This window comes from Coregonus lavaretus (assembly GCF_964263955.1).
Source record: "Coregonus lavaretus genome assembly, chromosome: 27".
NCBI classification, from domain to species: domain Eukaryota; kingdom Metazoa; phylum Chordata; class Actinopteri; order Salmoniformes; family Salmonidae; genus Coregonus; species Coregonus lavaretus.
Genome location: NC_140014.1, coordinates 17,310,382 through 17,336,747, shown reverse-complemented (window position 1 = coordinate 17,336,747; position 26,366 = coordinate 17,310,382). Strand labels below are relative to the sequence as shown.

At 43.9% G+C, this 26,366-nt stretch overlaps 1 protein-coding gene across 1 annotated transcript; it reads right to left on the bottom strand.

Annotated features, from left to right (window-relative positions):
- Positions 1-833: 833 nt before the first annotated feature.
- On the bottom strand, positions 834-9,327 carry LOC311102382 (hydroxymethylglutaryl-CoA lyase, mitochondrial-like). The gene is made up of 9 exons (XM_084143704.1): positions 9,042-9,327; positions 8,620-8,709; positions 8,300-8,407; positions 3,721-3,816; positions 3,370-3,518; positions 3,136-3,199; positions 2,790-2,978; positions 1,889-2,014; positions 834-1,644 (listed from the first exon to the last, which is right to left on the bottom strand). The coding sequence occupies exons 1-9, from the start codon at positions 9,138-9,140 to the stop codon at positions 1,543-1,545; spliced, it is 1,023 nt and encodes a 340-aa protein (XP_083999830.1). The 5' UTR covers positions 9,141-9,327; the 3' UTR covers positions 834-1,542.
- Between the last annotated feature and the right edge of the window lie 17,039 nt (positions 9,328-26,366).

Here is a 26,366-nt window from a genome sequence, read left to right as displayed (position 1 = left end):
GCCCATCCCTGCCAGCTAAAGACAACATCTACTTTACCGTTTCCTGTTCTGCATTCTCCCAATCAATGATAACAATGACAAAAATGGAACAACAAACATTCAAATGACAAATGACCGAGTCAGATCTAGACGATTATTGTTTTACTCTCTGCCTATTTCCTAATTGTGGCACAGAAACATTTGTTGAAATTCTCTGGGACTGTGTTAGCAAGCTAAAGGAATCTCTGCATAGCAGGTCCAGCTTGTCATTCAGGTTTCTCTGCATTAGGTCAAGGAGTGGAAGACAAACATTGCCTGTTTGTTCTGTATCACTTGTTTTCCAGTAGAATTGCGAAATCACAACCTCTGACTATATCACTCAACCATTAGGGACATACACAAATCCAATGGTTTACAAATATCTCAATGGTACCACCTTTGATTGGTTTTGTAGTGCCTATGAATGAATGTCGATTCCTCAACTAGTCTACTGTTATATAATCACCAGATCCCTAGGTGATTCATTTCTTTGTCCTAGTGGGATGGGTAGTATTGTGCTGGTAGACATTTTGGCTACACTTATGTAGCTGTGTCACAGACATTGGCTGTGTAAATGCACTAGGTTATATAACCTGTTTGATTAAATATGCATAACACATTCATTAAAGGGTTAGTATTACTTTTTTGAAAATACAGCAACAAAAAAAATGTGCTTCCTTAGATTTTAGACAAACTTTTCTAATGGCTTCAATTCAGAAGTGCAACCTTTTACAATAAATATTTACATTCAAAATGAGACACACCAAAACCAAGAATTAAACAGAAAAAGAAAAACATTAAAATTCCACTCAAACTGCAGGAATGGCAGACTTTATTGTCCTAATATGGTAGGTTTGCAAATCCCAAGTGGTTTTCAAGTAAGGATAGTTGGAAGTTTTGTTAAATGGAAAGAAACATGACAACAGAATGACTAATCCCTGTCCCATAATAGAAAACAAGATGGTCAATTTGTTGAGTCTTATCAATAGATGTATTTTCTATTCCACTCTGCAAACATCAAGATCTGTTTAGGATACCTACTGCAATACACTGGCTAAACATAAGGATTGACAAATAAGGACAAGGCTGTTTGTACACCAACCAATGGAAGTACAAGTCAGGCAATCCCTTCATTTAACTTTGTTGATTTAAATTATATTAAAACAGCATACTTTATTTTGAATAACATTTCCATTCATGACTAGTGTATTTGCAATAATCATGTAACACACAAAGGTAGCGGACAAGGCACCGGGTTTATGGAGGACATGATCAGAATGATAAGGCACCACTTGAGCAAGGCTTTCCAACGATTTCGATTTCTTCATTTATAAGAGAGGTACTTGACTTATATCAAATAACGGAACACACACACAGTTCTTACAACTGTTTTTATCTACAGCTTAATCAAAGTATATTACACCTTGGTGGCACAGTTGTGTGTGTTGCCTTAGTAATGCCTTTTAGCCTTATCTGTAGGCATCACTCATGACATCCCTCTTCTAGGCCTTTGTGGAGTCAGGTTCAGAGTTTGCAGGTGGCCTGGGCCACTTTAGAGCTGGTCTTTCTGTTCAGGGAACGACAGATAAAAGCTCCAGCATCCATCAGCTTTGGCAGGTCCACTCCCTGAGACAGAGGGAGAGGGAGGACAGTCACACACAAACAGGGAACTCTCACATGTGCACTGACCAGTTTAAAAAGATAACTGGGACTCCTACAGATCAAACACTGTTTCTAGTAAACACTGATGACAATTATGCTTTCAATACAGAGGAAGTAGGACACTATCTCGTAACAGTTTGCCAGATTCCATTGAACTGAGGGAGGAAGTGAAAGTGGGAGACTGGTAAAAAGAGAGGTAAGCGGTCACCGTCTGAATGCCAAGTCCATGCAGCATGTACACCACATCTTCTGTGGCCACATTCCCAGAGGCCCCCTGTGCATATGGACACCCGCCCAGGCCGGCCACTGACGAGTCCACAACACTGATGCCCATCTGCAAAATCAAACAGCATCTTCATCAAATGCAGGCCAGTAGAATTCCACTACTATTCATACAGCAATCAGAGGAGTCCTCTATATTGCACTCAGCTTCAGGTCTATGCTCCGAGTCGATATTCACGTCATAAGAAGGAATTCCTCTCGACAACGCCTGCAAATTGGGGAAAACATACCCCTATTTTTTGTTGTATGTTGTTTAATGTACAGTACATGTAACCAGGTATCCCAACCTACGGTTTGCAGTGCTCCCACGTAGGGAAATAGAGCCTGCGAGAAGAGCCCTGTGGCTTCAGGCTATTCGGGGTGGGAGAGTGGGAAATGTGGGGACCCGGTGTCCAAGTAGGCTACGCGTAGCTATGTGTGTAGAAAACTTTTAATCACAGTTAAGTCATTTAACTTGTTTAGTATAGTCCTTTATAACTCCACTCACTCTTGTAGCTGTATAGTCCGTTTGTTTGTGTTGTTGGTCTTGGCTAGCTTAATGTTCTTGTCGGTAGCAAGCTCGCTCGCGTGGCTACTGGCGCCGTCACATTTTTCGAAGAAGTGAGAACACTCTAAAGCAGGCAATGTTGAAATGTAATCTTCATAGACATGTTGTACCTTTCTTAAATGTAGTTTTGTAATTGACGAAAACAAGCAGACAACAAGAAAATTGCGTTTGAAAAATGTCACGTTTTTGCTGTGAGCCAATGGGGTAACAACGGGTTGTTTTCCCCCGAGGCGAGCGGGCTACGATGTTCTATCTAATGCCAACTGGGTCTAAACAGTACCTGCAGGGCGATGAGGATGTTGGCCAGGGCCTGACCGTAGGTGTCATGGCAGTGGACTGCCAGAGCGTTGACGGGCACCTCCCTGCTCACCGCCTCCAGCATCTCAGTCATGCCACCCGGTGTGCCCACGCCTATGGTGTCGCCCAGAGATATCTCATAGCAACCCATGGAGTACAGACGCTTGGCTACCTGCATTAAAGAGTCACAAGTGAAATTCTCAAGCAGGTTTATAGCTCTATGACAATGTTCAATAAAATCTATTTGCAGTATAATGACATTTATAAGGGAAGATAAGACAGTTCTCAGTGAAAGAATACTGGGCATGGTCTGAGTCAGAGGAACTCACCTGAGCCACTTTGTCTGGTGACACCTTGCCCTCATATGGGCATCCCAGCACACATGACACATACCTGAGGGAACAGAGCAAGGAGGTGAGACATACCCTGGAGTGAAACAACCTGACGTCTTAAGAGAAATGTGAACAACCCTACAGCATTTCACAGATTGTCTCCATCAACAATCATTGCTCCTCATATTCTACCTCAGCTTCTTTGTCCATCCGTCAGTCAGTACGTCTTACCCTCTGACTGGCACGCCGGCCTCTTTGGCTGCTTTGGTAACCTCCTCAAAGCGCTGCAGGCTCTCATCCACAGAGCAGTTTATGTTCTTCTTACTGAACAGCTCCGAGGCGGCACCAAATATGGCCACCTCTGCTGCTCCTGCCTTCACCTGGGAAAATAAACAGCAAAATACTTGCTCGATACCTACAGTATAAAAATAGGACACTGCTTCTACAACAGTGTATGATGAGGCTTGATGGAATTCACAAAACATGAGTTACTCCAACTTCTTGGTTTTTAAGTTATTTGTGTATAGATATGATATTGAGGTGACATAAGCAGAGTGGCATGGAGCCCAGGTAGGAACTTACAGCTGCCAGGAATCCCTTGAGGTTGGGGGTCAGAACAGGGTAGGACACACCTGGCCTTCTGTGGATCCCCATCATTACCTCCACCTGGTCTGCCATCTGCCCATCAGGGGGGAAAAGACACCAAAGATGATGGATAAATGAAGATGTACCATTCAATCCGTTTACCATTTTTAAAAATTGTAAGTTCCGGTCTGCTTAATGGGGTAGCTCTCCCATAGACACCGATGCATTAGCAGCTGCGACTGGTCTGCTTAGTTCACTGACTGTATATGAACTCGAAGAAATGAGGGAGTGATGTCTCGCTTCCTCTCCCGTCTCTGAGGACACATCACAAACTATGCAATTGAGCCTTCGTTAAGCCCCTGCCACCCTTGGTTATTGTTGCAATTTTGGACAACATTTTCCCAGGAAGCCCAATTCATCCACTTGCAAAATCCCCTCTCAAACTGTGTTTCTAATACACAATGAAATTAAAACAGACTATTTTGTATTTATTAAGGATCCCCATTAGCTCTTCCTGGGGTCCAGCAACATTAAGGCAGTTATTTACAATGTTAAATATTACATGACATTACATTTCATAACACTTTACCCAATACATTTAGTGTGTTCCCTCAGGCCACTTGCTAATCAGACTACCCCTTGCTAATCAGGAAACTCTTAGGGTATGTTGTAGTGGACTGTCATTACAATTGCTTCACGGGAACCTGGTAACATTATGTTTGTAGTATAGCGAACCACTGAATGGCTCTGAATTCACTGTAAGCATGTAATCAAAGCTATAACCACTTTTGGAACTAACAGCAGATGGGAGTTGTATTCATAACATTGCTAACTTGGCTAAACATAAATTTTGAGAAAACAAGTTATATTAAGTGGCTAGCTAGCGTTAGCAACATATGGTGGTCAATGAGACAGCGCTAGCTAACCAGCTGAGTTAGCGAACAATGTAACAAAAGTATAATTTAGTATTAGAAAAATACTCCATCAACAGGCTGTGCACTGTTCAATTAATTAACCATTTACACAATCATTTTTTAGAGAAGAATCTCAGGTTTTTGCCATGGCCCTCACTGGCTTTCATGCAATTTAAACGTGAGCTTGGCTCATGTTAGCTAGCTAAGTTATTTGCATAATATTGCTAACTTATCTGCTGTCGACACCAGGATATGATTGGTGTGCACTAGTTACAGTGCCTTCAGAATGTATTCATACCCCTTGACTTATTCCACATTTTGTTGTGTTACAGCCTGAATTCAAAATTGATCAAATCGATTTCTACACACAATACTCCATAATGACAAAGTGAAAACATGTTTTTCAAAATGTTTGCAAATTTACTGAAAATGAAATATCTAATTTACATAAGTATTCACACCCGAGTCAATACATTGTAGAAGCACCTTTGGCGGCGATTACAGATTTGAGTCATTTTGGCTATGTCTGTATTAGCTTTGCACATCTGGATTTAGGGATTTTCTCCCATTCTTCCTTGCAGATTTTCTCAAGCTCTGTTAAGTTAGATGGGAAGCACCGGTGAACAACAATCTTCAAGTCTTTCCATGGGATTCAAGTCTGGGCTTTGGCTGGGCCACTCAAGGACTCACATTGTTGTTCTGAAGCCATTCCAGCATTGCTTTGGCTGTATGCTTGGGGTCATTGTCCTGTTGAAACGTAAATCTTCACCCCATTCTAACGTCGTTTGCACTCTAAAGCAGGTTCTCATCAAGGATTTGCCTGTATTTGGCTCCATTCATTGTTCCGTCTATCCTTGCAAGCCTCCCAGTCCCTGCCACTGAAAAGCATTCCCATAGCATGATGCTGCCACCACCATGCTTCATGGCAGGGATGGTGTTAGACAGGTGATGAGCTGTGCCTGGTTTTCTCCAGACATAGCGCTTTGCATTCAGGCCAAAGAGTAAAACTTTTGTCTCATCAGACCACAGAATATTTCACATTATTCTCACAGTCTTTCACATGCCTTTTTGCAAACTCCAGGCATGCTGTCATGTGCTTTTATCTCAGGAGTGGCTTCCATCTGGCCACTCTCCCATAAAGCCCAGATTGTTGAAGTGCTGTAGAGACTTGTCCTTCTGGCAGGTTCTCCCATCTCAGCCAAAGAACTCTGTAGTTTTGTCAGAGTGGTCATTGGGTTCTTGGTCACCTCCCTGACCAAGGTCCTTCTTGCCCGGTTGCTCAGTTTGTTCGGATGGCAAGCTCTAGGCAGTCGGAGTAGTTCTATATTTTTTCAATTTCCTAATGATGGAGACCACTGTGCTCTTGGAAACCTTCAACACTATAAACTTCCCCAGATATATGCCTCATCAAAATTCTATCTTGGAGATCTACAGACTTCATGGTATAGTTTCTGCTCTGACATGCACTGTCAACAGCGGGATCTTATATAGACAGGTGTTTCTTTCTAAATCATGTCCTAACAATTGAAATGGCCACAGGTGGACTCCAAGTTGTAGTGACCTCTCAAGGACGATCAAAGGAAATTGGATGCACCTGAACTCAATTTGGAGTGTCATAGTAAAAGGGGTGTGAATACATTGTCGTGGAAATTAACACCAGGAACACCTGAATTCAATATTAAATGAATCATTCTTTATTATCAGCAAGCTGGAGAGGTTCCAACAAATTCAACGCACCAAGTAGTACACGTCTGTCAGGAGCTCCCTCGGGGCAGTACCGTTAGTTATCTTAAATACTGCTTACACAGACAAGTTATATATGCATGATTTACATTATTCATTATTAATTCATCATTAACTTTTGGTTCATGCATGTGACCGACCAATACCTCATGAGGCTTCTTCTTCAAGCTGAGACCTTGAAACTGAGATATCCCTTTCCGTTCTCAAAACAATGTTCTGGGCGTACTGCCAAATTGTTTATACTGATTCCTCCCAGGCACGATCAATCAGTCACTTGCATGAACCCTGTCAAATTGGTTATTAGAAAAGCACAAACATAAAACTTTCCTTCACAACGTAAATTTGATATTTCATTTTCAATAAATTTGAAAACATGTTTTCACTTTGTCATTATGGGGTATTGTGTGTAGATGTGTAAGAGAAAAAATACATTTAATTAATTTTGAATTCAAGCTGTAACACAACAAAATGTTGTGTCAAGGGGTATGAACACTTTCTGAAGGCACTGTAGCTCGAAAAGTGGTTAGTAGCTTTCACTGCGTGCCGACAGTGCATTTAGACCGATCCAGTGGTTAGGCACACTTCAAACTTCATTTTACCAGATTCCTGTGAAGCAATTGTAATGACAGTCCACCACAACATACCTGAGAGTCTCCTGAACAGCAAGAGTTTAATAATGTTTAATCTGTATATGCTATAAAGGAAAAATGGGTGTCAAATGAAGCTTTACCGCTTGCTCTGTAATATGAGCAGTATTTGATTTCAATAATTTTCTTACAATGTATCAATATTGAAAAACATAAACATGAATATTGAAAATATCAAACATTTGATTTGTCTAATTTTTCAATAAATTGTTGAACATAATTTACTGTACGGGCATATCAAAGCTCCAAAGTAGGATCTCTGCTAGTTTGAGTTATGATCCAATTTGTAAGCGTTACCAACAGAGTGAATGTGAAACTGGATTAAAATTGGTCACCCTCTGCTGGTGATTTGCAGGATGTGCAATGATACAATCCAGTAGTATACCACCCTGCATCCCACTGCTGGCTTGCCTCTGAAGCTAAACTGGGTTGGTCCTGCTTAGACCAGAAGCTCCTGGAAGTGGTGGTGTTGGAGAGCCAGTAGGAGGCACTCTTTCCTCTGGTCCCCCAAAAAATATCCCAATGCCCCAGGGCAGTGATTGGGTAGGGTGCAGTCTTTCAGATGGGACATTAAAACGGGTGTCCTGACTATGTGGTCACGAAAGATCCCATTGCACTTATCGTAAGAGTAGGGGTGTTAACCCTGGTGTCCTGGCTAAATTCCCAATCTGGCATTCATACCATGGCCACCTAATCACCACCAGCTTCCAATTGGCTTATTCATCCCCCCTCCTCTCCCCTGTAACTATTCCCCAGGTCATTGCTGTAAATGAGAATGAGTTATCAGTCAATTTACCTGGTAAAATAAGGGTAATTCAAAATAAATAATAAAAGTAAAAGGAGGGCTGTGATTGCCTACTATGCCAATTTCTCTGTATAAAAATGGGCCATAACTCTAAAACTAGACGAGATCCCACTCTGGAACTAGTTCAACAATATATCGATATATAACAATATACATTTTTATATTTTCTATAATTATGTTTATCTTTTTCAATATTCATATATGAATGTAAGAAATTTGTTATTGAAATCAAAATACTACTCATATTACAGAGCAAGTGGTAAAGCTTCATATGATACACCTTTTTCCTTTGTAGCACATACAGATGAAACATTATGGAGTCTTAAAGGAGGCTTCAATTAATTATTTCTCAATTAAGATACGAATGTCAAATATATGTCAACAATCCTTCCAAAGGACCCTTCTATGGCATTCAATTTCATAAAAATTCCCCAAATCATGGTCCCAAATCACTCTAGTAAGCTCACCTGTGGAACCCATTTTGGGGAGACAAAGCTTGTGGCTTCGATGACAGAAAGACCCGCCTCTGAGAGCATGTCAATCAGGTGAATCTTAACTTCAGAAGGGACGACAGTCTGACAGGGCCAACAGGAGAGAGACATGAGTTATGACAATAACATCTGCAACCGGTGGCTTTTGACCCAGTTCCCCATAACTGGAAGGACTAACTTTTTCCTCATGAGTTTGAGTGACACGCCCACCCGCTCAATGCAATGGACCACCAAAAATATGTAATTCACTGGTGGACTGATTAAAAGTATCAAATCCTAATAAAGTGGAATATTACCTTCTCATTTTGCAGGCCATCCCTGGGTCCCACCTCCACTATCTTTACCCTCTCTGGGAGAGGTTTCCCTGCAGATGCACCAACCTGAAACTGTCAACAGAGCGTTGAGACAGTGCACGTAACTACAAGAACCACACACGCTCAGATTAAGGCAAACCATATCGCATTATGGCTATGTCTTTGCTCGTTATACCAAAATATAGTATCACACACATTTTATAAGCGGCTTTTAGGATCAATTCTAACAAAAATAGCTAGCTAACTTAGTATCAAAGATACTGGTACTGTAGTAGCTAGATAGCAAACGTAAGCTAACAGGCACTTCTGTTTAAAGTGCACTCATTCGCAATCAAATGTAGCTAGTCAAAAAAGCAAGCCACTGCATTGAGGATACATTGAAAAAGAAAAACACATGGACTTACCGATTTTGCCACTGCTGCTGGACAACTCAAGGATAAACATTGATGACCCATTCTAGAACCAAAACGGTTTCTGTTGACAAATCTCATGACAGCCGCCATGTTCGTCCAGCCTTGGCGTTGACGTCAATTTCTTCTTCTTCTTCTTCTTCTTCTTCTTCTTCTTCTTCTTCTTCTTCTTCTTCTTCTTCTTCTTCTTCTTCTTCTTCTTCTTCTTCTTCTTCTTCTTCTTCTTCTTCTTCTTCTTCTTCTTCTTCTTTGGTAGTCATCTTCTTCTTCTTCTGTGGATTTTATATGGCGGTTGGCAACCAACTTTAAGGTGCATTACCGCCACCAACTGGACTGGAGTGTGCACCAGAGACAGGGAAAGTCTAAATCAGGGGTGTCAAACTCATTTTAGCTCAGGGGCCACATGGAGGAAAATCTATTCCCAAGTGGGCCGGACCGGTAAAATCATGGTATATATAACTTAAAAACAACAACTTCAGATTGCTTTCTTTGTTTTAATACTATCAACATAAAACATCAAGCTGGAGCCTGAGGACAGTGTGTCCAAAATAGTACAAGCACAACATCACTATTAATCATAAAACACCTGAAGTTTATTTGAAAATTCTAAAGAACACACAAACACACAATGCCTCAGTGATTCACATAACTGTTTCACAGATCACAGAACTATATCAGGGTGTCATTTCTCAGGCAGAAATGTAGATACAAATAATGAAATCCTGTTCCCCAAACAAGTGCAAGAACCACAGAGTCAAGAATAGGTTAAATATACAAATAAAATAAAATCAATTAAAAACAATAGCACATCAACATAAAAACATATAAACATAAAGCTGGAGCCTGAGGACAGTGTGTCCAAAAGCACAACATCACTATTAATCATAAAACACCTCAAGTTATTTGAAATTCTGAGGACAAACAACACACAAACACACAATGCCTCAGTGATTCACAGAAGTATATCACAGATCACAGAACTATATCAGGGTGTCTCATGCAGCACTTTAAGTGGGGTTGCATAGTTTATTTGACTCCTGATACCTGGCATCTTTTAGCTTTCACCAGCGCATCAATATCAGGCGTCACATCCTGAGTGGCAGCCAACTTCAGGATGTGATTCAAGTGCTTGTGCGTGAGCCTTGAGCGCAGCTTTGTTTTATTTATGCTCATTACAGAGAACTTGCTCACAAAGATATGTGGTTCCAAACATGCACAACAGTTTTGCAGGGCTGTCAAGTTGGGGTAACCTGGCAAGAGATTCTGATAAAATGTGTCCAAGCCAGCTGCGGCAAATTTGCCCTTCAAATCCGAGTCACACTGCAAGTCTATTATTTCAAGTTGGATGCTGACGGGCAGATCAGAGGGATTCACGGTGAATGGCGAACAAAAAACGTTGAAGTCTTTCTCCAGTTCACCAAAAATCTGAAAGCGTTGCTCAAACTCCCTTAACAGTCCCGTTATTTTATCTTTGAACCGCTTCATGTCTGCCACATGTTGGGTCGCGCACACATTTTTCAGACAGGGGAAGTGAGCTGCATCACCACCGGCGAGTTGCGTCTCCCACAATGACAGCTTCAACTTGAAAGAATGTATGCTGTCATAATACTGCGTGGCAACTTTGTTGCGCCCTTGCAGCTGTTTGTTCAAGTTATTCAGGTGCTCTGTAACATCCACGATAAATGCAAGGTCCTGCATCCATTCTGCGGAATGAAATTCTAACACTGGTTTGCCCTTTTCTTCCATGAACTGTTCAATTTCTTCTCGTAAATCAAAGAAACGCCTCAGCACAGCACCTCGGCTTAACCATCTTACCTCAGTGTGGTATGGCAGGCCATAGATGTGGTCTTTCTCTCTGAGAAGGCTGTCAAACTGACGGTGATTCAGGCTTCTGGATCGGATGAAATTAACAGTTTGGATGACCACCTTCATGACGTTATCCATCTTTAATGACTTGCAACACAAAGCCTCCTGGTGCAAAATACAGTGAAAAGTCCAAAAATCACGTCCTCCATTTGCATATTGCACTTTCTCTCTGAACTTTGTCACAACGCCTGCTTTTTTCCCGATAATTGAGGGCGCACCATCTGTAGCCAGGCTGACAGCGCGGGACCAGTCCACTCCGACCCTGTCCAGCGCGCCGACGAGTGCAGTGAAAATATCAGCTGCTGTCGTTGTATCTGTCATCGGCACCAACTCCACGAACTCCTCGGTGACGGTCAATGTGTCATCAACTCCGCGGATGAAAATGGCCAGTTGTGCAACATCTGTAATGTCTGTGCTTTCATCAATTGCAACCGAAAACGCAATAAATGACTTTACTTTTTGCTTCAACTGGCTGTCCAAATCCACTGAAAGATCGGAAATCCTGTCTGCAACTGTGTTTCTTGTCAGGCTGATATTTGCAAAAGCCTGGTGCTTTTCAGGGCACACAATCTCTGCTGCCTTCATCATGCATGTTTTTACAAATTTACCCTCACTAAATGGTTTTGAAGCCACTGCGATTTCATTAGCAATGAGGTAGCTAGCTTTCACTGCAGCGTCACTGATGTCTCGGCTGTGAGTAAACACAGACTGCTGTTTCTTCAGACCCACCAACAGTTCATTCACCTTCTCTCTTCTCCGCTGTCCTTGAAAGTTGTCATATTTGTCGGCATGAAGACTCACATAGTGGCGACGAAGGTTATATTCTTTCAGCACTGCAACATGCTGTGAACACACCAAACATACAGCTTTCCCATTCAATTCCGTGAATAAATAGAAGGATGACAATTTTTCTTGGAACACTCTGCACTCTGCGTCCACTTTTCTATTTTTTGACAGAGACATATAGGGGCAATGAGGGTGCCAAAGCACATAATGTTAAAAGTAGAAGCCGTAATAAATATCGCGGGCAAAACAAAGTAGCTCATCCGGACTGGCTGCACTTGCTTGACCTATTTGCTCTGCCCCGGTATGAACAGTTTGCTTGCTTAACACAATTGCTATTGCGCCATCGAGTGGACACAATTGGAACAGCAGTTTATTTTATTGAAAAATTGCAGCTCATTTTTATACTTTACAAAATCATCTCGCGGGCCGGATTAAACCCGTTTGCGGGCCTGATCCGGCCCGCGGGCCGGACGTTTGACACCCCTGGTCTAAATCCTACCCAATAATCTCGTCTCCTTAAGGAAACGAAATACATAATTAAATACTACATCCCCTGAAGATTTCCCCAGCAGTTCACTTAATCCTGGCTCTTCAACCCCATTACTCCTCAAATCTAATAACAATCGCTCCCTTCTCTCACATATTTCTGGCACTGAAATAGAACATGTTCCACTGTCTCCATCTCCTCCTGACAATGATCACACCTCCCAGTCAGATGTTTCCCCACCAATTTCAATGTACTATTTAGCTTTGTGTGTCCCAGTCTCAGCCTTGTGACTACACTTTCCTCCCTTCTCTCTTGGCCTGAGGACCTCCCTGCCCCCACCTTTTCCTGGATCTTCCGTTACTCTCCCTCTTCCACATCTCTTGACACTTATTTTTAACCACTGTTCTTATTAATCCCTTGGCTTCTGCTTTACTGATTGACAATTCCATCTCTACATTAGGATGTTTAGGAGCCTGTTTGGCAATAATATCCACTTCCTCATTCCCCTCTACTCCCACATAACAAATACCCCCATCTGTTTCACCCTATACAAGCACAGCAAAACCTCATACAATACATCCTGTCTGCTCTGAGACACACATTAATTTAAGCTCATCAGTGCTGCACAGGAGTCAGAGCAGATGACTACCCTGTCTGGCCACACCTCCTCCACCCACTCTGCAGCCAATAGAATGGCCAACAACTCCATTGTGTAAACAGATAAATTATCCATTGCTTGTTTCGTCACTGCCACCTTAAACTCAGGAACACTAAAAGCTGCTACTGTCCTCCCTGTTTTAGGGTCCTTAGATCCATCTGTGATTATATCCAAGAAAGCATTGTGTTCTTAAATGCTCACTTACAATTGTATCTACTCCTTCCTCAACATCTCTTACCCTCTCAAGCAACCCTAGATATATCACTGGTCGAGGGAGAAACCAAGGTGGGATAGCAGGAAGAACCACAGAGGGGCTAAACTCCCTCCCAAACAACCCCATCTCTCTCGCCATGCAATTGCCTATCCACCCAAAGCTTGTATTCAGATTTTGTTCATGTTCCCAGCACTCTAGGAGCACCTTTTTTGTAGGATGTGTGCCCTTGTGTCCTTGTAGATTTACCCAATATGTCATGGCTAGCTGTTGTCTTCTTAGTTTTAACTGCATCTCTCCCAACTCTCCCTGCATCGCTGCCACTGGGGAGGTCCTGAGTGCTCCACAACATATTCTTAGGGCTTGGGCCTGGATAACATCTAGCTTTTTTAAAGATATCTGAGCGGCTGATTCATATGCTATACTTCTATAATCCATTGATGAATTTAACAGTGCTATATTTATCATTTTCAACGCCATTCTATCTGCCCCCCACTCCATTCCTAACAAGCCACGCATCACATTCAATATTTTATTTCCTTTGACAACTACTCTGTTAATATGTTCCGCCCATGTCATTCGAGTGTCAAACCAGACCCCCAGGAACCTAAACTCTCCCACCCTCTATAGATTCCTTCCATATACTTCAAGTATATTTCCTCCCCAACCTTTTGTATGACTGACTCACGGGACAGTACAGGATCCATCGTTCCCCTGCCTTTCCTGAACCCACTTTGATCTGGTGACATCAGTCCTCTACTCTCCAGAAAGTAAGTCAGTCTTTCCTGAACCCATTTTGATCTGGTGACATTAGTCCTCTACTCTCCAGAAAGTAAGTCAGTCTTTCCTGAACCCATTTTGATCTGGTGACATTAGTCCTCTACTCTCCAGAAAGTAAGTCAGTCTTTGCGTTATCATCCTTTCCATAAGTTTACATACGTGAGATGTCAACACTATCGGCCTATAGCTTGAAGGACTAGTAGGGTCTTTCCCAGGTTTCCGTATTGGCACCACTACAGCCTGCTTCCAACTTCCAGGACATTTCCCTTCCTGCCACACCTTATTGTAATGGCCCAATCCTTTCCCCATTGCAGTGTCACTGAGATGAGCCATCATGATGTAACACATCTCATCCTTCCCAGGAGATGTTACCCCAGCTTTAGCTAATGCTCTCTTCATCTCAGCCAACATAAAAGGGCCATTCAATGTATCCCCCACCATCTCTCTCTGATCCAGGACCCCAGGATGTTCTCCTCTGACCCTCTCTCTCCCACGCTGCCCCTCTTCTGTCAGATTATTTGAGCTGTGCACCTTCACAAATGCCTGGGCTAACATCTCTGCCTTCTCCATATCTCTCACTGCAACAATCTCCCCACTTTCAGCACAGGGAGATCCCAATCTCTTCTGACCCCACTTATCCTCTTAATCATCCCCCATACCTCTCCCACAGGAGTGGTCCTGCCTATGTTTCCACAGAACCGGTGCCAATACTCCCTTTTTTTTTTTTTTTCTTAGGGGGTAGATCAGCTTTAATATTGCGGATAGATTGTAACTTCCATCAATGTAATTGTCTGCATCACTTCCAATCCCCCATACAGTGGCTTGCAAAAGTATTCACCCCCCTTGGCATTTTTCATATTTTGTTGCCTTACAACCTGGAATTAATGGATTTTTGGGGGGTTTGTATCATTTGATTTACACAACATGCCTACCACTTTGAAGATGCAAAATATTTTTTTTTGTGAAACAAAGAAATAAGACAAAAAAATTAACTTGAGCGTGCAGCTCCTTCAAGTTGGATGGGTTCCGCTGGTGTACAGATTCTCAATTGGATTGAGGTCTGGGCTTTGACTAGGCCATTCCAAGACATTAAAATGTTTCCCCTTAAACCACTCGAGTGTTGCTTTAGCAGTATGCTTTGGATCATTGTCCTGCTGGAAGGTGAACCTCCATCCCAGTCTCAAATCTCTGGAAGACTGAAACAGGTTTCCCTCAAGAATTTCCCTGTATTTAGCGCCATCCATCATTCCTTCAATTCTGAACAGTTTCCCAGTCCCTGCCGATGAAAAACATTCCCACAGCATGATGCTGCCACCACCATGGTTCACTGTGGGGATGGTGTTCTCGGGGTGATGAGAGGTGTTGGGTTTGCGCCAGACATAGCGTTTTCCTTGATGGCCAAAATGCTATATTTTAGTCTCATCTGACCAGAGTACCTTCTTCCATATGTTTGGGGAGTCTCCCACATGCCTTTTGGCGAACACCAAACGTGTTTGCTTATTGTTTTCTGTAAGCAATGCCTTTTTTCTTGCCACTCTTCCGTAAAGCCCAGCTCTGTGGAGTGTACGGCTTAAAGTGGTCCTATGGACAGATACTCCAATCTGCGCTGTGGAGATTTGCAGCTCCTTCAGGGTTATCTTTAGTCTCTTTGTTGCCTCTCTGATTAATGCCCTCCTTGTCTGGTCCGTGAGTTTTGGTGGGTGGCCCTCTCTTGGCAGGTTTGTTGTGGTGCCATATTCTTAAATTTTTTAATAATGGATTTAATGGTGCTCCGTGGGATGTTCAAAGTTTCTGATATTGTTTTATAACCCAACCCTGATCTGTACCTCCCCACAACTTTGTCCCTGACCTGTTTGGAGAGCTCCTTGGTCTTCATGGTGCCGCTTGCTTTGTGGTGTTGCTGACTCTGGGGCCTTTCAGAACAGGTGTATATATATACTGAGATCATGTGACAGATCATGTGACACAGATTGCACACAGGTGGACTTTATTTAACTAATTATGTGACTTCTGAAGGTAATTGTTTGCACCATATCTTATTTAGGGGCTTCATAGCAAAGGGGGTGAATACATATGCACGCACCACTTTTCCGTTTTTTTTTTTTTTTTTTTCAATTTAAAGTTTTATTAAGTTTTCAATCAACCAACCAAACACATTCCACATTCACAGACGTGAATTAAATTTAAAAAAAAAAAAATAATAATAATAAAAAATTGTTTTATATATGTATATATATATACATACATATATATACATACATACATACATACATACATACACACACAAATAATAATTATAACAAAATTTAAATTATAGAACTTGCAGCAGCACTATCAAGGTTCTTATTAGCTATTTCCAGCCTTAGCTGAGATGACGAGCCAATAATTAGTTTTTAGGTTTTACAGCACCAGAGTCTATCAAACTTGGGCTGTCTCTTGTGGAGGTCATAAGTGAGCTTTTCAAGAGGGAGAAAGTCAACAATCTGGTCAATCCACATTTTAAATGTAGGAGAAGTATTAGAGGCCCACAATAGAAGAATACATTTCTTAGCAAAGTATGTAATGGTCATGAGCAAATTTTCTCTGTCAGGATCAAGAACAAAGTCCTGCTGGGCATTAAGAAGATAGAGACACGGGGTCATATCAAACTGTACATCTAGTATTTTCTGTGCAGCAGTATGTATAGATTGCCAAAATCTGGCAATCTCTCTGCAGCTCCAAAATACATGCATATAGGTTCCACTTTCAGAGGTACTGTCACACTCTGGCTCCAGGACTTGTGTATTTGAGCCAGGGTGTATGTTGTTTGTTGGGTTTTGGGTGTAATTTTATGTTTGCATGTCTGTCACGTTTATTTCTAGGTGAGGAGTTCTGTTGTGTCTATTTCTAGGTTGTGGTTGTGTTTCCTTGTTTGTATTAATTGACTCCCAATCGGAGGTAACGAGTGTCAGCTGTCGGCTCGTTATCTCTGATTGGGAGCCATATTTAAGATGTAGGTTTTCTTGTGTTAGTTGTGGGTTATTGTTCCATGTTCCAGTGTCTCTGTTTATTGGACTTCACGCATCGTCTTTGTTTGTTTTGTTTTCGTGAGTACGTTAATTAATAAATCATGTTCACTCGCAACGCTGCGCTTTGGTCCGCTTCCTCATTGGTAGACGATCGTGACAGAATAACCCACCAAAAGAGGACCAAGCAGCGTAACAAGCGGCAACAGGACCTACCTCCAACGGATTCATGGACATGGGAGGAGATACGGGCTGGAAAGGGTCCTTGGCCACAAATGGAGGAATATCACCGCCCTCGTGAAGAGCTGGAGGCGGCTGCAGCCGAGAGGAGGTGGTACGAGGAGGCAGCGCGGAGTCGAGGCTGGAAGCCCGTGGTTACTCCCCAAAATTTTTTTGGGGGGGGGCACATGGCTTGGGCGCCTGGGCAGCAGGAGGCTGCCACAGGTAGAGCTGGAGAGAAGGCATTCGGATTACGGGAGCCATTGGCGAGTGGAAGGAGGGAAGTTGTTGTGGCACGGCATGAGAGACTGAAGTGTGTTCCCAGTCTGGTCCGGTCCGTTCTTGATCCCCAGTTAAGGCCAGTGGTGGGTGTTCCCGGTACGGGCCGGTCTGTTCCTACTCCACGCACCAGGTCCACGATGTGCGTCGCCAGCCGGCCAGAGTCTGCCGTCTGTCCTAGGGCGTCTGAACTGCCCGTCTGCCAAGCGCTGCATAAGCCGCCCGTCTGTACTGAGCCTGCAAAGCCGTCCGTCTGCCATGAGCCTGCAGAGCCGTCCGCCAGACAGAATCAGACACCTGCTATGGAATCAGCAGGAGCCGACGCAGCCCATACTAGACTGGAAGCTCAGGTTCGGAACCAGAAAGAGCAGATCCTGCAGATGGGAGCCGCCCTGCTGGAGGTGATGACTGCTATCCGAGGCTGGGGTCCGCCTCCACCGCCAGCCTCCCAGCCAGCACCATCAGCCAGCCATGAGCAGCCAGATCCGTCAGTCAGCCATGAGCAGCCAGATCCGTCAGCCAGCCATGAGCAGCCAGACCCGTCAGCCAGCCATGAGCAGCCGGATCAGCCAGAGCCGGCCAGCCAGGATCAGCCAGAGCCGGCCAGCCAGGATCCGCCAGAGCCGGTCAGCCCGGATCCGCCAGAGCCGTCCCGCCCGGATCCGCCAGAGCCGTCCCGCCAGGATCCGCCAGAGCCGTCCAGCCTGGATCCGCCAGAGCCGTCCAGCCAGGATCAGCCAGAGCCGGCCAGCCAGGATCCGCCAGAGCCGGTCAGCCCGGATCCGCCAGAGCCGTCCCGCCAGGATCCGCCAGAGCCGTCCAGCCAGGATCCGCCAGAGCCGGTCAGCCCGGATCCGCCAGAGCCGTCCCGCCAGGATCCGCCAGAGCCGTCCAGCCTGGATCCGCCAGAGCCGTCCCGCCAGGATCCGCCAGAGCCGTCCCGCCAGGATCCGCCAGAGCCGTCCCGCCAGGATCCGCCAGAGCCGTCCCGCCAGGATCCGCCAGAGCCAGCCAGCCAGGATCCGCCATCTAGCCCGGTGCTGCCCCTTAGTCCTGTACTGCCCTTCAGCCCGGTGCTGCCCCTTAGTCCGGTGCTGCCCCTGAGTCCGGTGCCGCCCCTTAGCCTGGTGCTGACCCGTAGTCCGGTACTGCCTCTTAGCCCGGTGCTGCCCTTTAGTCCGGTGCTGCCCCGTAGTCCGGTACTGCCCCTTAGCCCGGTGCTGCCCCTCAGTCCTGTACTGCCCTTTAGTCCGGTACTGCCCCGTAGTCCGGTGCTGCCCCTTGTCCCGGTGCTGCCCCTTATCCCGGTGCTGCCCCTTAGTCCGGTGCTGCCCCTTAGTCCGGTACTGTCCCGTAGTCAGGTGCCGCCCCTGAGTCCGGTGCCGCCCCTTAATCCAGTGGGGTTGAGTTGGGGGGTGGTCATGAGGAAGGGAGGACGGAAGCGGAGAGTGACTAAGGTGGGATGGGGACCACGACCAGAAGCAGAACCGCCACCGTGGACAGACGCCCACCCAGACCCTCCCCTAGACTGTATGCTGGTGCGCCCGGAGTTCGCACCTTTAGGGGGGGGTACTGTCACACTCTGGCTCCAGGACTTGTGTATTTGAGCCAGGGTGTATGTTGTTTGTTGGGTTTTGGGTGTAATTTTATGTTTGCATGTCTGTCACGTTTATTTCTAGGTGAGGAGTTCTGTTGTGTCTATTTCTAGGTTGTGGTTGTGTTTCCTTGTTTGTATTCATTGACTCCCAATCGGAGGTAACGAGTGTCAGCTGTCGGCTCGTTATCTCTGATTGGGAGCCATATTTAAGATGTAGGTTTTCTTGTGTTAGTTGTGGGTTATTGTTCCATGTTCCAGTGTCTCTGTTTATTGGACTTCACGCATCGTCTTTGTTTGTTTTGTTTTCGTGAGTACGTTAATTAATAAATCATGTTCACTCGCAACGCTGCGCTTTGGTCCGCTTCCTCATTGGTAGACGATCGTGACAGGTACATCTATTACAATTAGGAGAAATGTCTGTTTTCGTTTTATGGAGTCTCAGGGGAGTGTAATAAAATTTGTACAAAAATTTGTAATTAGATTCTTTCATTTTTACATTAGTAGAGGAGCAGTATACCCTGTCGCAAACCTCCGCCCATAACTCATCACTGATAGTCAGACCAAGGTCCTTTTCCCATATTATTTTCAAGGGAGTAAAGGAGGATCCTCCTTTCTCAGAAAGGAGTCTATAGATATAGGATATTTTGCCTTTAATGGATGGTGCTGTGACAAGAAGGGTTTCAACTTCATTCAACTGAGTTCTAAACCTCCTCTTGGAAGTAAATGAGGAGATGACATGTCTAATTTGTAGATATTTAAAAAAATGGGATCTTGGCACATTGAATTCATTGCAGAGCTCTTGAAAGGATTTCAGTGTAGTGGTCTTCTGATGAAATAGGTCTGAAAAGGTCCTGATTCCTAGAGTATGCCAAAGATTAAAGTTGGCATCTCTCAGGGCTTTTGGCAAGTCTGGGTTGCCTACTATAGGCGAGTGAGAACATATTTGGGAGGAGATGCCCAAGTATTTCTTACAGTCCCTCCACGCTCGTAGGGTACTGTAAATCACAAATGTTTTGGCTATGTTGCCCACTTCACTAAAGTTATCAATGAATATAGTTGAGCTTAGTGGCAATGAACCACAAGATTGGGCTTCTATCTGGCTCCACGTTGACTCTTGTCTGTTTGTGATCCATGTTAGCATGTTGCGGATTTGGGCAGACCAGTAGTACAATTGAAGGGAGGGAAGGGCAAGACCACCCTTAGATTCAGGTTTCGATAGAGTGGAAAGCTTGATCCTAGGTTTTTTATTGCCCCATATAAATTTGGTGATGCTTTGGTTAATTGTTTTGAAAAAGGAAGCTGGGAGATAGCATGGGAGCATCTGAAATAAATAGTTCAGTCTAGGGAGGATGTTCATACGGATTACATTAATTCTTCCTACTAAGCTAATTGGGAGGGAGATCCAGGTTTGGAGGTTGTTCTTGATTTGATCCAGGAGTGGAAGATAATTCTCTTTGAAAAGCCTATTCAGATCTGGTGTTATGAATATCCCAAGGTATTGAAACCCCTGTGTCTTCCATTGGAATGGGCATAGTGTCTTCATAGAACTGATGAGTATGATATTGAGAGGGCAGACAGTGGATTTGTTAAAATTAATCTTATAACCTGAAAACGTGCCATACTGAGCAATTGTATCTAAGATGGGAGGAAGGGATTTCTCAGGGTTGGATATGTAGAGCAAGACATCATCCGCGTAAAGTGAAATCTTGTGCTGCAGGCCGCCTGCAGGAACACCCATAATACTTGGATTGCTCCTTATCAACTCTGCCAGAGGCTCCGCCCCCAACAAGTAGAGCAGGGGGGACAGCGAGCACCCTTGTCTTGTGCCCCGTCCCAAAGGGAATCTGTCAGAGTTCAGTCCGTTAGTAGTCACCATGGCATTTGGATGAGAGTATAGTGATTTGATCCATTTAATAAAGTTTGGGCCCATGTTGAACTTCTCTAAGACTGAGAACAGAAAGCTCCACTCCATCCTGTCGAACGCCTTCTCAGCATCCAGTGAAGCCAGCAGGACAGGGGTCTTCTGTGCGTTTACTTGATCAATAATATCAAAAAGACGGCGAATGTTATCAGAAGAGTATCTGTCTCTAATAAATCCCGTCTGGTCCGCTTTTATTATTTTGGGAAGAAGAGTGTTTAGTCTTTTGGCGAGCAATTTGGTGATTATTTTGTAGTCGAAATCCAACAAGCTTATGGGCCGGAAGGAGGAGCAGGATAGGGGATCCTTGTCTTTTTTGAGCAACACTGTAATGCGAGCCGTGTGCATTGAGTCTGGGAGAACTCCGTTTTTGCAAAAATCCTCCAGCATTGGCATGAAAATAGGGCTAAGCTGGGGCCAAAAAGCTTTGTAGAACTCTCTGGGGAATCCATCTGGGCCTGGGGACTTGTTAGGTGGCATGGAGGTAATTGCCTCCAGGATCTCCTCAGGAGTGAAGGGGGAGTTGAGATCTTCTTGGTCGGTCTCTGATAGTTTAGGTAGCGAGATTCCCTCTAGGAAGGAGTGGAGTTCTGCCTCCGTGTGTTTTCTCTCAGAGGTATATAGTTTGCAGTAAAAATCATGAAAAGTTAAATTGATCTTTTTTGGATCATATGTGACCTCATCCTCTGCTGTTCGGATAGCCATAATTGTACGCTCTGACTGCTCTTTTTTTAATTGATAAGCAAGCAATCTACTAGGCCTATTGCTATACTCATGGTATTTCTGTTTAGAAAAGAAAACTTTTTTTTTAATCTCCCGAGTATAGTCCAAATTCAGTTTGGCTTTGGCTGCTTTAAGTTGACTCCAGGAGGTGCTGTCTGGGGATTGTTTATGTACTTTTTCACAGCGTTCCAGCTCCCTCTCCAGATCTAGCCTGTGTGCTTCCATTGCTTTTTTCTTAGAGGAAGCATATGCAATTAGATGACCTCTTAGTGTGGCTTTAGCAGCGTCCCACATTGTGGCCGGAGAAACAGGAGAATCTTTGTTGTCTTGTGTGTAGTTGTCTATCCATGTAGTTACCAATGTATGGAATGCTTCGTTTGATAGCATGGAGGTGTTGAATTTCCAGCTCTTTGATCTCGGGATGTTTTTGCAGAGGTCAAAGCGGAGGTGGACAAAGGCGTGATCCGAAAGCGCTATGGGTCCGATTGTACACGTGGCTGAATTTATGAAACTCTTTGGGATAAAAATGTAATCTATACGGGAGTAGGTGTTATGGACATTAGAGTAGTATGTATAGTCCATAGCTGAGCTATTAGTCTCTCTCCAGATATCTATCAGTCCCATCTCTTTAGTAAGAGAGTTCAACATCTTTGCAGATCTAGGATTTGTGGTGGTGATTTGAGATGATTTGTCTAGGGTTGGGTTCAGGGTACAATTAAAATCTCCGGCCAACACTCCAAAGGAAACACAATGCTCATTGAACAGAGTTATCATTTTCGACATAAAAGCAGGAGTATCTGTGTTAGGGGCGTATATGTTTAAGATAGTAATTGGTTGCCCATACAGTGACCCAGTTATCAAGATAAATCTCCCCTCCGGATCAGATATGTTTTTGTCAATTATGAATGGAACATTCTTATGGATAAGTATTGCTGTACCTCTACTGTTGGATTTGAAAGATGAGAAATACACCTGTCCCACCCAAGCTCTGCGGAGTTTGGCATGTTCAGCATCACAGAGGTGTGTCTCTTGCAATAGCGCGATGTCTGCTTTTTCCTTTTTTAGAGCACATAGTATCTTTTTCCGTTTTATTGCATGGCCTAGACCGTGGCAGTTCCATGTCAATAGATTTAAGGTACTAGTCATCGTCATCGAACAGTAATCGAACTTTAGTGCAAGTCATCTCTGGGTAAAGGTGGATCGTAGTTACAGCTGCGTTCACATAAAAGGAAAATAAATGGTTTACATAAAATAACAATCTCTGAACACCCCAGCCGAGTTCCCAAACAACTCGACATATCCCGTTGGATCTATTACCTCCCCGCTCAGTCACAATTCTGTGTTCCAACAAAAAAAAAGACCGGGAACAGTTAGCAACGCACAACGTCTCCCCCTCCCCACCAAAGAAATGCCTCATCCTCTCCGCCCGCATTGAGTAACTGACAACGTAGCCCCCGTCCAGACCACATTAAGAAAGGGAGAAAATAAAATCAATAGCCCAGCCTACATACAGTAGGCCTAAGTTATAATATGGGGCCTATCCCTCTCAGCTAAAGGAACATAAATATAGATTGGACGGCTATAATGAAATTTAGCAGGGCGGTGGGTCTTTGGATATCGGCTATATGTTGTCTTACCTCCTTTAGTAATAACAGTAATCGCATTAATCGCATTTAGTCAATGGTCCATTTCTCATTGACCGGGGTTGTCTTTCAAAAAACGTTTTGCCTCTTCGGGAGTTTTGAAGTGTCGCAGGGCTCCTTGGTGAAGAATCCTGAGCTCGTTTGGGTATTTGAATCCCCTAAAGATGCCTCGGTCAATGGAGCATTTCTTCACCTCGTCAAACTCTCGGCGCTTTCGGCGTATTCCAGCTGACAGGTCCTGGAGTAAGGTGAGTTTGGCGTTTCCCACTGTAATGGTGTTGGTTTTCGCCGCCTGTAGGACTCGTTCCTTGTCGGTGAATCTCAGGAAACGTATGGTGATTGGGCGCGGTGGTTGTCTGGCTGCTGGTGGGGGCCTCAGTGCTCGGTGAGCTCTCTCGAGTTCTATGGGCCTGTCGGTGGACAGGTGGAGCCACTCGGGAAGTTTGTCTTGCAGGTAGCGGATCAGTGGCATGTTTCCCTCTTCTTTTTCGCCCAGATTTAATAGAACACAATTATTCCTTCGCCCCCTGTTTTCCAGGTCCTCTGTTTTCTCTTCCAGCTGCTCTATTTTTTTTTTAGCATATGCTATTGTTTCCATGGCGTCTGTCAATAAGTTTTCCGTGGATAGGATTCGCCCCTCTGCCTCGTCCAGGCGCCCCGCGTTTATGGTTATCTTGTTGTTTATGTCAGGCAAGGCATTTTCCAGGATTGTCACCTTGCCCCCTATCGCACTGAGCTGAGCGTTAATGGCATCTAGTTTAGTGTTGAGTTCTGTACGTTGGGATCTCAGCTCAGAAAAGATGTCTTCGACAGAGTGCGAGGTTGGCATTCGTTGGGCCTCGGGGGGGGACGGGTCCTCTTTCTCCTGGCTAATGGCGCTAGCTTTTTCTGAAGCTAGCTGCTTCTTGGAGGCTTTTTCCGTCGCTAGTACTCGAGTCCGGGTAAAAATGTCACCTGTAGTGTTGCCTTTTGAAGCCGCCATGACTTTTTGACTAAAGCTAAATGAGTTTAAACTTGAAGTGGAGGTAAGATTAGGAATTGGAAACTACTTGTGCGGAGCTCCTAGTTCATGCGGCCATCTCGTTCAAGGGTCACGTGATCCTCCCGTTATTTTTTTTTTAAAACAAGTTTTTATTTTCATTTCACTTCACCAATTTGGACTATTTTGTGTATGTCCATTACATGAAATCCAAATAAAATCCATTTAAATTACAGGTTGTAATGCAACAAAATAGGAAAAATGCCAAGGGGGATGAATACTTTTGCAAGGCACTGTATATTTCACATATATATATATATATATATATATATATATATATATATATATATATATATATATATATATATATATATATATATACAGTGGGGGGAAAAAGTATTTAGTCAGCCACCAATTGTGCAAGTTCTCCCACTTAAAAAGATGAGAGAGGCCTGTAATTTTCATCATACAGACAAAATGAGAAGAAAAAAAATCCAGAAAATCACATTGTAGGATTTTTTATGAATTTATTTGCAAATTATGGTGGAAAATAAGTATTTGGTCAATAACAAAAGTTTCTCAATACTTTGTTATATACCCTTTGTTGGAAATGACACAGGTCAAACGTTTTCTGTAAGTCTTCACAAGGTTTTCACACACTGTTGCTGGTATTTTGGCCCATTCCTCCATGCTGATCTCCTCTAGAGCAGTGATGTTTTGGGGCTGTCGCTGGGCAACACAGACTTTCAACTCCCTCCAAATATTTTCTATGGGGATGAGATCTGGAGACTGGCTAGGCCACTCCAGGTCCTTGAAATGCTTCTTACGAAGCCACTCCTTCGTTGCAGGGGTGGTGTGTTTGGGATCATTGTCATGCTGAAAGACCCAGCCACGTTTCATCTTCAATGCCCTTGCTGATGGAAGGAGGTTTTCACTCAAAATCTCACGATACATGGCCCCATTCATTCTTTCCTTTACACAGATCAGTCGTCCTGGTCCCTTTGCAGGAAAACAGCCCCAAATCATGATGTTTCCACCCCCATGCTTCACAGTAGGTATGGTGTTCTTTGGATGCAACTCAGCATTCCTTGTCCTCCAAACACGACGAGTTGAGTTTTTACCAAAACGTTATATTTTGGTTTCATCTGACCATATGACATTCTTCCAATCCTCTTCTGGATCATCCAAATGCACTCTAGCAAACTTCAGACGGGCCTGGACATGTACTGGCTTAAGCAGGGGGACACGTCTGGCACTGCAGGATTTGAGTCCCTGGCGACGTAGTTTGTTACTGATGGTAGGCTTTGTTACTTTGGTCCCAGCTCTCTGCAGGTCATTCACTAGGTCCCCCTGTGTGGTTCTGGGATTTTTGCTCACCGTTCTTGTGATCATTTTGACCCCACGGGGTGAGATCTTGCGTGGAGCCCCAGATCGAGGGAGATTATCAGTGGTCTTGTATGTCTTCCATTTCCTAATAATTGCTCCCACAGTTGATTTCTTCAAACCAAGCTGCTTACCTATTGCAGATTCAGTCTTCCCAGCCTGGTGCAGGTCTACAATTTTGTTTCTGGTGTCCTTTGACAGCTCTTTGGTCTTGGCCATAGTGGAGTTTGGAGTGTGACTGTTTGAGGTTGTGGACAGGTGTCTTTTATACTGATAACAAGTTCAAACAGTTGCCATTAATACAGGTAACGAGTGGAGGACAGAGGAGCCTCTTAAAGAAGAAGTTACAGGTCTGTGAGAGCCAGAAATCTTGCTTGTTTGCAGGTGACCAAATACTTATTTTCCACCATAATGTGCAAATAAATTCATTAAAAATCCTACAATGTGATTTTCTGGATTTCTTTTTCTCAATTTGTCTGTCATAGTTGACGTGTACCTATGATGAAAATTACAGGCCTCTCTCATCTTTTTAAGTGGGAGAACTTGCACAATTGGTGGCTGACTAAATACTGTTTTTCCCCACTGTATATATATATATATACACACACACACACATACATACACACATACTCCCTCTTAGCTGTCCTAATGATCCTCCTTACTACTGCTTGTGCTTGTTTATACTGAATCAGGTGCTGGTAATTCGGCACAGGTCCTAATCCAGGCACTTGTCATCTCCCGTCTGGATTACTGCAACTCGCTGTTGGCTGGGCTCCCTGCCTGTG